The 11,298-nt window shown below is 43.4% G+C and overlaps 1 protein-coding gene across 1 annotated transcript; it reads left to right on the top strand.

Moving 5' to 3' along the window:
- Positions 1–1,908: 1,908 nt before the first annotated feature.
- Positions 1,909–2,680, top strand: LOC121563128 (complement C1q-like protein 2). Its single transcript, XM_041875155.2, has one exon. It carries the CDS (start codon positions 1,972–1,974, stop codon positions 2,608–2,610), a length of 639 nt encoding a protein of 212 aa, XP_041731089.2. The 5' UTR covers positions 1,909–1,971; the 3' UTR covers positions 2,611–2,680.
- Positions 2,681–11,298: the final 8,618 nt, after the last annotated feature.

Below are 11,298 nucleotides of genomic sequence, written 5' to 3' on the forward strand. Positions count from 1 at the left end.
AGATTATGCATGTATGAACTATACAGTGAGGGAAAAAAGTATTTGATCCCCTACTGATTTTGTACGTTTGCCCACTGACAAAGAAATTATCAGTCTATAATTTTAATGGTAGGTTTATTTTAACAGTGAGAGACAGAATAACAACAACAAAATCCAGAAAAACACATGTCAAAAATATAATAAATGGATTTGCATTTTAATGAGGGAAATAAGTATTTGACCCCCTCTCAATCAGAAAGATTTCTGGCTCCCAGGTGTCTTTTATACAGGTAACGAGCTGAGATTAGGAGCACACTCTTAAAGGGAGTGCTCCTAATCTCAGCTTGTTACCTGTATAAAAGACACCTGTCCACAGAAGCAATCAATCAATCAGATTCCAAACTCTCCACCATGGCCAAGACTAAAGAGCTCTCCAAGGATGTCAGGGACAAGATTGTAGACCTACAAGGCTGGAATGGGCTACAAGACCATCGCCAAGCAGCTTGGTGAGAAGGTGACAACAGTTGCTGCGATTATTCGCAAATGAAAGAAACACAAAATAACTGTAAATCTCCCTCGGCCTGGGGCTCCATGCAAGATCTCACCTCGTGGAGTTGCAATGATCATGAGAACGGCGAGGAATCAGCCCAGAACTACACTGGAGGATCTTGTCAATGATCTCAAAGCAGCTGGGACCATAGTCACCAAGAAAACAATTGGTAACACACTACGCTGTGAAGGACTGAAATCCTGCAGCGCCCGCAAGGTCCCCCTGCTCAAGAAAGCACATATACAGGGCCGTCTGAAGTTTGCCAATGAACATCTGAATGATTCAGAGGAGAACTGGGTGAAAGTGTTGTGGTCAGTTGAGACCAAAATCGAGCTCTTTGGCATCAACTCAACTACGCCGTGTTTGGAGGAGGAGGAATGCTGCCTATGACCCCAAGAACACCATCCCCATGGTCAAACATGGAGGTGGAAACATTATGCTTTGGGGGGTGTTTTTTCTGCTAAGGGGACAGGACAACTTCACCGCATCAAAGGGATGATGGACGGGGCCATGTACCAAATCTTGGGTGAGAACCTCCTTCCTCAGCCAGGGCATTGAAAATGGGTCGTGGATGGGTATTCCAGCATGACAATGACTCAAAACACATGGCCAAGGCAACAAAGGAGTGGCTCAAGAGGAAGCACATTAAGGTCCTGGAGTGGCCTAGCCAGTCTACAGACCTTAATCTAATAGAAAATCTGTGGAGGGAGCTGAAGGTTCGAGTTGCCAAACGTCAGCCTCGAAACCTTAATGATTTGGAGAAGATCTGCAAAGAGGAGTGGAACAAAATCCCTCCTGAGATGTGTGCAAACCTGGTGGCCAACTACAAGAAACGTCTGACCTCTGTGATTGCCAACAAGGGTTTTACCACCAAGTACTAAGTCATGTTTTGCAGAGGGGTCAAATACTTATTTCCCTCATTAAAATGCAAATCAATTTATAACATTTTTGACATGTGTTTTTCTGGATTTTTTTGTTGTTATTCTGTCTCTCACTGTTCAAATAAACCTACCATTAAAATTATAGACTGATCATTTCTTTGTCAGTGGGCAAACTTACAAAATCAGCAGGGGATCAAATACTTTTTTCCCTCACTGTACATTGACACATGGCTCTATGCGGGAGGTTAAAAATATATTTTCTTAGTCGCCAAAGTACCGGAGCATGTCTTTAACTGTCTTTCTGCCCTCTACATCTGTTCATATAGTTCTATTAATATAAAGTATTCTGTTAACACACCAAGTATTTCAGAGAGGGTTAACTGTCTGCCATTGGATAAATAGAAACTTTGGAATTTGAACTTGAACATGCAACATCGGCACCTGTCCAAGGACAGTTAAGTATTAACAATAAATTACTGAGTAAATGCTTAACTATTCATTTGTCTATAAATCTTGAGTTTAGGTGTTTGATACGAAAGGATCCCAGAGTTGATCTGAAAGATGAGGACCATCGTTGCTCTGCTGTTTGTTCTTCACAGCTGCGTCTCTGAGATGCAGTTTCATCAAACTAGAAACAATGACGACAAGCCTTTCTCTCTGGAAGCCAGACTGACAGCCAGCGAGAACCAGGTGGAGGAACAGAGAGTCCTACTCCAGGAGCTGAGAGCCATTGTGACACAACAGAGCACCAAACTGAATGAGATGGGAGCCACCGTGGAGGAACTGAAGGGAGACGACAGAGAGAGACCGAAGGTGGCCTTCTCAGCCTCGCTGTCTGAATCCAAAGGACCAAATAGTGAGGATGTCATCCTGGTCTACAAACATGTCTTCAACAATGTTGGTGACGCTTACAGTCCGGTGACGGGTGTCTTTAGAGCACCGGTTAAAGGAGTCTACTACTTCACATACACTGCCTTTTCAGCCAAGAGTAAGAAGAGAAGAGTGTCGCTGTTTAAAAATACACAGCTAATGGTGACTGTGACCGATGATATTTCAGACTCAGAAGACGGTGGATCCAATGGTGTCACACTGCAGTTGGATGCAGGAGATGAGGTCTACACTCGGCTGATGGAAAGATTTCACATCTTTGATGACAATAATCACCACAGCACCTTTACTGGCTTTCTGCTCTTCACTTAGAAAAAAAGTTAATTCTATATCTGAATCTTACTCCTTTATAATGATTTTATGACATATAGTACTATGACCCCCCAAAAAAATGGATGACATTGTGAGAACTAAGCATTGATAACAAGTTGAAAATCAAACAATCTATTTCTGTTTGCTAATGCAGAATAGAATGAAGAATGCAATGTGAAGGCAAGATTGTTCCACCTGAATCATATGTATACTGTATATTTCCTAACAGTAGAAATATAAACAAAGCTGACGTCATTGTTGTTAAACAATTGTAGTAAAAAATCCCATCAGAACAGAATGGTCTCTTGTTTCAGAAATGAGAACGAAGTATACAACGTGTAGAACTAAGTGTTTTTGTATTTTGCAATCTACATCACACATCTTTCATTTAACATCTGGTAATATAATGATGTTCTTATCAAGTATTCTGTTCATATATCTCTGAAACACTTGGTATTAACACAAATGTAGAAATACATGAAAACAGACCATTTTTGTAATATGTCCATTTATTAAGATATCTGTAATTTGCATACATGTACATAGTGTGCATGCTCATACATTTTGTTAAAATATATATCATATATTATTTTCCCATACAGATACAGGGGCCGTGTCCAAATAGCCATTCTAGCGTACTACATACTTAAACTGCATAATATGTACTTATCATCGTGTACTATTTAGTATGTACCGTTTAGTAAAAAGTATTCAGTATGCCACGGCCGCAACGCAGTAGCGGCTCCTGATTGGCTGAGTAGGTGGGGCGGGGCCCGAGTGCGGGTTCATTTTTACAAATTCAACAGACATGCATTGCATTAACCAGCCTGATGATAGCTCATTTCAAATTTGATTCATTTCTCTAAACTCTGAATATAATTGTAATGGAGTTATAGGCGTACTCAGGCTGGTTATAGGCAGACTATCACATTCCACCTACTGTATACCGTAGCCCATATAGCCCATCTATCCTATTTAAAAAGGACTGAAGACCAAAACGTAATTTGGTTCCATTTCAACATATTTCTTAGTGAAACCGAAGTGCTGTAAAATATATATATATATATATATATATATATATATATATATATATATATATATATATACAGTACCAGTCAAAAGTTTGGACACACCTACTCATTCCAGGGTTTTTCTTTTCTTTTTACTAATTTCTACATTTTCTACCACCAACTGTACGTCTCGTAGACTGCAAGAATATTTTATTTAACCAGGAAGAGGCCATTGAGGTTATTACCCTCTTGTGATGGGGGGCGTGACTGTAACAGTCATGTTTATCTTGACAGAGTGAGTTTAACTCATGATTTACAATGCAGAAGTCATTGACCACCACACATAAATATGCCATATACAGTGGGGGAAAAAAGTATTTAGTCAGCCACCAATTGTGCAAATTCTCCCACTTAAAAAGATGAGAGAGGCCTGTAATTTTCATCATAGGTACACGTCAACTATGACAGACAAAATGAGGGAAAAAAATCCAGAAAATCACATTGTAGGATTTTTAATGAATTTATTTGCAAATTATGGTGGAAAATAAGTATTTGGTCAATAACAAAAGTTTCTCAATACTTTGTTACAGTGGGGGAAAAAAGTATTTAGTCAGCCACAATTGTGCAAGTTCTCCCACTTAAAAAGATGAGAGAGGCCTGTAATTTTCATCATAGGTACACGTCAACTATGACAGACAAATTGAGGAAAAAATCCAGAAAATCACATTGTAGGATTTTTAATGAATTTATTTGCAAGATTATGGTGGAAAATAAGTATTTGGTCACCTACAAACAAGGAAGAGTTTCTGTCTCTCACAGACCTGTAACTTCTTCTTTAAGAGGCTCCTCTGTCCTCCACTTCGTTACCTGTATTAATGGCACCTGTTTGAACTTGTTATCAGTATAAAAGACACCTGTCCACCACCTCAAACAGTCACACTCCAAACTCCACTATGGCCAAGACCAAAGAGCTGTCAAAGGACACCAGAAACAAAATTGTAGACCTGCACCAGGCTGGGAAGACTGTCTGCAATAGGTAAGCAGCTTGGTTTGAAGAAATCAACTGTGGGAGCAATTATTAGGAAATGGAAGACATACAAGACCACTGATAATCTCCTCGATCTGGGGCTCCACGAGATCTCACCCCGTGGGGTCAAAATGATCACAAGAACGGTGAGCAAAAATCCCAGAACCACACAGGGGACCTAGTGAATGACCTGCAGAGAGCTGGGACCAAAGTAACAAAGCCACCATCAGTAACACACTAGGGACTCAAATCCTGCAGTGCACAGACATGTCCCTGCTTAAGCCAGTACATGTCCAGGCCGTCTGAAGTTTGCTAGAGTGCATTTGGATGATCCAGAAGAGGATTGGGAGAATGTCATATGGTCAGATGAAACCAAAATAGAACTTTTGGTAAAAACTCAGCGGTCGTGTTTGGAGGACAAAGAATGCTGAGTTGCATCCAAAGAACGCATACCTACTGTGAAGCATGGGGGTGGAAACATCATACTGGGGCTGTTTTTCTGCAAAGGGACCATGACCACGATCAGTGTAAAGGAAAAGAATGAATGGGGCCATGTATTGTGAGATTTTGAGTGAAAACCTCCTTCCATCAGCAAGGGCATTGAAGTAAAACGTGGCTGGGTCTTTCAGCATGACAATGATCCCAAACACACCGCCTGGGCAACGATGAGTGGCTTTCGAAGAAGCATTTCAAGATCCTGGAGTGGCCTAGCCAGTCTCCGAGATCTCAACCCCATAGAAAATCTTTGGAGGGAGTTGAAAGTCTGTGTTGCCCAGCGACAGCCCCAAAACATCACTGCTCTAGAGGAGATCTGCATGGAGGAATGGGCCAAAATACCAGCAACAGTGTGTGAAAACCTTGTGAAGACTTACAGAAAACGTTTCACCTGTATCATTGCCAACAAAGGGTATATAACAAAGTATTGAGAAACTTTTGTTATTGACCAAATACTTATTTTCCACCATAATTTGCAAATAAATTCATAAAAAATCCTACAATGTGATTTTCTGGATTTTTTCTCTCTCATTTTGTCTGTCATAGTTGACGTGTACCTATGATGAAAATTACAGGCCTCTCTCATCTTTTTAAGTGGGAGAACTTGCACAATTGGTGGCTGACTAAATAATTTTTTTCCCCACTGTATATACACTGCTCAAAAAAATTAAGGGAACACTAAAATAACACATCCTAGATCTGAATGAATGAAATAATCTTATTAAATACTTTTTTCTTTACATAGTTGAATGTCTTGACAACAAAACCACACAAAAATTATCAATGGAAATCAAATTTATCAACCCATGGAGGTCTGGATTTGGAGTCACCCTCAAAATTAAAAGTGGAAAACCACACTACAGGCTGATCCAACTTTGATGTAATGTCCTTAAAACAAGTCAAAATGAGGCTCAGTAGTGTGTGTGGCCTCCCACGTGCCTGTACGACCTCCCCTACAACGCCTGGGCATGCTCCTGATGAGGTGGCGGATGGTCTCTGAGGGATCTCCTCCCAGACCTGGACTAAAGCATCCGCCAACTCCTGGACAGTCTGTGGTGCAACGTGGCTTGGTGGATGGAGCGAGACATGATGTCCCAGATGTGCTCAATTGGATTCAGGTCTGGGGAACGGAGGGCCAGTTCATAGCATCAATGCCTTCCTCTCTTGCAGGAACTGCTGACACACTCCAGCCACATGAGGTCTAGCATTGTCTTGCATTAGGAGGAACCCAGGGCCAACCGCACCAGCATATGGTCTCACAAGGTGTCTGAGGATCTCATCTCGGTACTAATGGCAGTCAGGCTACCTCTGGCGAGCACATGGAGGGCTGTGCGCCCCCCCAAAGAAATGCCACCCCACACCATGACTGACCCACCGCCAAACCGGTCATGCTGGAGGATGTTGCAGGCAGCAGAATGTTCTCCACGGCGTCTCCAGACTCTGTCACGTCTGTCACGTGCTCGATGGGAACCTGCTTTCATCTGTGAAGAGCACAGGGCGCCAGTGGCGAATTTGCCAATCTTGGTGTTCTCTGGCAAATGCCAAACGTCCTGCACGGTGTTGGGCTGTAAGCACAACCCCCACCTGTGGACGTCGGGCCCTCATACCACCCTCATGGAGTCCGTTTCTGACCGTTTGAGCAGACACATGCACATTTGTGGCCTGCTGGAGGTCATTTTGCAGGGCTCTGGCAGTGCTCCTCCTGCTCCTCCTTGCACAAAGGCGGAGGTAGCAGTCCTGTTGCTGAAATGTTGCCCTCCTACGGCCTCCTCCACGTCTCCTGATGTACTGGCCTGTCTCCTGGTAGCGCCTCCATGCTCTGGACACTACGCTGACAGGCACAGCAAACCTTCTTGCCACAGCTCGCATTGATGTGCCATCCTGGATGAGCTGCACTACCTGAGCCACTTGTGTGGGTTGTAGACTCCGTCTCATGCTACCACTAGAGTGAAAGCACCGCCAGCATTCAAAAGTGACCAAAACATCAGCCAGGAAGCATAGGAACTGAGAAGTGGTCTGTGGTCACCACCTGCAAAACCAGTCCTTTATTGGGGGTGTCTTGCTAATTGCCTATAATTTCCACCTGTTGTCTATTCCATTTGCACAACAGCGTGTGAAATGTATTGTCAATCAGTGTTGCTTCCTAAGTGGACAGTTTGATTTCACAGAAGTGTGATTGACTTGGAGTTACATTGTGTTGTTTAAGTGTTCCCTTTATTTTTTTGCGCTGTGTATATATACACACAGTACCAGTCAAAAGTTTGGACACACCTACTCAATCAAGGGTTTTTCTTTATTTTTACTATTTTCTACATTGTAGAATAATAGTGAAGACATCAAAACTATGAAATAACACATATGGAATCATGTAGTAACCTAAAAATATTTTATATTTGAGATTCTTCAAAGTAGCCACCCTTTGCCTTGATGACAGCTTTGTACACTCTTGGCATTCTCTCAACCAGCTTCATAACCTGGAATGCATTTCAATTAACAGGTGTGCCTTTTTAAATGTTAATTTGTGGAATGCCAAGAGTGTATTTTTTTGCATACTCAAACGGCCTACTGTTTAGGATGCAAGTATGGGTATTTGGACATGGCCACTATTTGATTCACTGATCTGTGCTGCTCTTCCTCCTGCAAGTCTGTATGATTCACTCTGAGGAGAAGCCAGCTGAAAACTGGGACTGGGCCTCAGTCCACAGAAGCCCTATTAACAGCCTTTTAAGGAATACTCATGCTAGGCTATGAGGAAGTTAGTGGAATGCTAATGGGGGTCTATTCACTTTGCAGGCACTAGGAACTAACGCTAACCATATTCATATAAGAGGCCCGGACACTGACTTACTGTCCTCCGTGGAAGTTGAATAGCCAAGGTCTTGGTTAACAACCCAACCTGTACACATCCCCTCTAGATACAACCAACCCTACCTGTAGACATCCCCTCTAGATACAACCAACCCAACCTTTACACATCCCCTCTAGATACAATGGATGGACATGAACATGTAATGAAAGAAAAGGGTAAGGGGGATGCCTGGTCAGATGTACAACGGAATGCGTTCAACTGAAATGTCTTCATCATTTAACCCAACCCCTCTGAATCAGAACTAACCAGTCCAACGGGACATATGAAGCTTGAGTTCTTTTTCAGTTATTTTTGTATGGACTGATTGGGTGATGCAACCTTTTGCAATCATTGTGCTGCTTTGAAAGTGTAGACCTGATTCTCTTTTGAATAACTGACTGTTGAATAATTGTATAAACAATTTGTTTGATCAGTGAGACAGAATGAGAAGTTGGGCAGTGTCCTCCACGTTTTGTCAAATGTAGAAAGATATTTTCTTCTCCAATCGAGAGAGATAACGACTAAATAATATTTCAGTTAAATTATTTCTTTATTTTTGGGAGGTTGATAGATTAATTATTAATGACTAATTATTACACCCTGAAACTGTGTATACTGTGTTAGAAATGTGTGAGTGTAGGACCAGTAAAGGCTATGGCATTGAGCCACTATTTAGCAATGTGAGTAAGAGTTAGGCCAGACAACAAAGACAACTGAGAAACTAAGATAAAGAGGCCTCCCAATTTAGGGAGGGGAGAAACTATTATGAAAACATGGTGCAGAATATTGTGAGAACGGCAATAACTGAGTAATGCAGGGAGTAGGATATGTGTGTGTGTGTGTGTATGTATGTGTGTATGCATGTGTGTGTATATGTGTGTGTGTGTGAACTGAAGGTCAGTAGAGCAGTTTTAGAGTGGAAAACTACAGCCCGCCTACAGAGGAAGGGATTTCTTTTTGTATGACGTATGAGTATAAAAAGATGGACTCTGAAATTGTGATGGCAGAATTCTCAATGAATAAATATCTCTGACTATGCAGACCGGGACTCTGGCCGTTACTTAAATCCCAAAAGACTTACAACCTTTTGGCAGACGCACAGAGAAACTGAAATAGTTTGTTAAATAATTCACATAACAGAGGTAAAGTAGATGCTGACTGCAGGAATGTCCACCAGAGCTGTTGCTAGATAATTGAATGTTCATTTCTCTACCATAAGCTGTCTCCAACGCCGTTTTAGAGAATTTGGCAGTAAGTCCAACCAGCCTCACAACCACAGACCACGTGTAACCACGTGTAACCACACCATCCCAGGACCTCCATATCCTGCATCTTCACCTGCGGGATCGTCTGAGACCAGCCACTAGGACAGCTGAAGAAACTGAGGAGTTTTTCTGCCTGTAATAAAGCCCTTTTGTGGGGAAAAACATATTCTAATTGGCCAGGCCTGGCTCCCCAGTGGGTGGGCCTATGCCCTCCCAGGCCCACCCATGCCTGCGCCCCTGCCCAGCCTAATGATTTATTTCGATTGACTGATTTCCTTATATGAGCTGTAACTCAGTAAAATAGTCTGGGTAGCCATTTGATTAGATGTTCAGGAGTCTTATGGCTTGGGGGTAGAAGCTATTTAGAAGCCTCTTGGACCTAGACTTGGCCCTCCGGTACCGCTTGCCGTGCGGTAGCAGAGAGAACAGTCTATGACTAGGGTGGCTGGAGTCTTTGACCATTTTTAGGGCCTTCCTCTGACACCGCCTGGTATGGAGGTCCTGGATGGCAGGAAGCTTGGCCCCAGTGATGTACTGGGCCGTACGCACTACCCTCTGTAGTGCCTTGCGGTCGGAGGCTGAGCAGTTGCCATACCAGGCAGTGATGCATCCAGTCAGGATGCTCTCGATGGTGCAGCTGTAGAACCTTTTGAGGATCTGAGGACCCATGCCAAATCTTTTCAGTCTCCTTAGGGGGAATAGGTTTTGTCGTGCCCTCTTCACGACTGTCTTGGTGTGTTTGGACCATGATAGTTTGTTGGTGATGTGGACACCAAGGAACTTGAAGCTCTCAACCTGCTCCACTACAGCCCCGTCGCGGAGAATGGGGGCGTGCTCGGTCCTCTTCTTTTTCCTGTAGTCCACAAATCATCTCCTTTGTCTTGATCACGTTGAGGGAGAGGTTGTTGTCCTGGCACCACATGGCCAGGTCTCTGACCTCCTCCCTATAGGCTGTCTCGTTATTGTCGGTGATCAGGCCTACCACTGTTGTGTCATCGGCAAACTTAATGATGGTGTTGGAGTCGTGCCTGGCCATGCAGTCATGAGTGAACAGAGAGTACAGGAGGGGACTGAGCACGCACCCCTGAGGGGCCCCTGTGTTGAGGATCAGCGTGGCGGATGTGTTGTTACCTAGTCTTACCACCTGGGGGCGGCTCGTCAGGAAGTCCAGGATCCAGTTGCAGAGGGAGGTGTTTAGTCCCAGGGTCCTTAGCTTAGTGATGAGCTTTGAGGGCACTATGATGTTGAACGCTGAGCTGTAGTCAATTAATAGCATTCTCACATAGGTGTTCCTTTAGTCCAGGTGTGAAAGGGTAGTGTGGAACGCAATAGAGATTGCATCATCTGTGGGTCTGTTGGGGCGGTATACAAATTGGAGTGGGGCTAGGGTTTCTGGGATAATTGTGTTGATGTGAGCCATGACCAGCCTTTCAAAGCACTTCATGGCTACAGACGTGAGTGCTACGGGTCGGTAGTTATTTAGGCAGGTTACCTTAGGCACAGGGACTATGGTGGTCTGCTTGAAACATGGTGGTATTACAGACTCAGACAGGGAAAGGTTGAAAATGTCAGTTAAGACACTTGTCAGTTGGTCTGCACATGCTCGGAGTACACGTCCTGGTAATCCATCTGGCCCTGCGGCCTTGTGAATGTTGACCTGTTTAAAGGGGACGACGAGCGGATAAGAGGCAATCCGTAATTTTGGTTAAGACATTAATGAGCGAGCTAGGACGGACGTAGTCAATATAGCTATTTGTTCAACACTTTTGAAATGTACAGCGACAGAATTCAGAACATGGGCCGTCCTTACAGTATTCTCCCTGTACACCAAGTCAGAACTGTAGGATAAATAAAGGGGGCTTATAAGCAGACAATGAAAGCACTTACAATATTTGATGATTACATTTCTCTAAAACAGGCTATAGGCTACATGTGCACCACCAAGTCAGAACAGTAGGCGAAATTAGGAGGGGAAACGGGACCAAATTATTAGGGTGAGGCACATGGGCTACTAACAGCTTACTCCACAACATACACTTAGTT

The sequence above is a fragment of the Coregonus clupeaformis genome, unplaced genomic scaffold, assembly GCF_020615455.1.
Source record: "Coregonus clupeaformis isolate EN_2021a unplaced genomic scaffold, ASM2061545v1 scaf6057, whole genome shotgun sequence".
NCBI classification, from domain to species: Eukaryota; Metazoa; Chordata; class Actinopteri; order Salmoniformes; family Salmonidae; genus Coregonus; species Coregonus clupeaformis.

Bases quoted from the DNA above. Each gene is read 5' to 3' on its own strand.
- LOC121563128 (XM_041875155.2), top strand. From the start codon at position 1,972: ATGAGGACCATCGTTGCTCTGCTGTTTGTTCTTCACAGCTGCGTCTCT.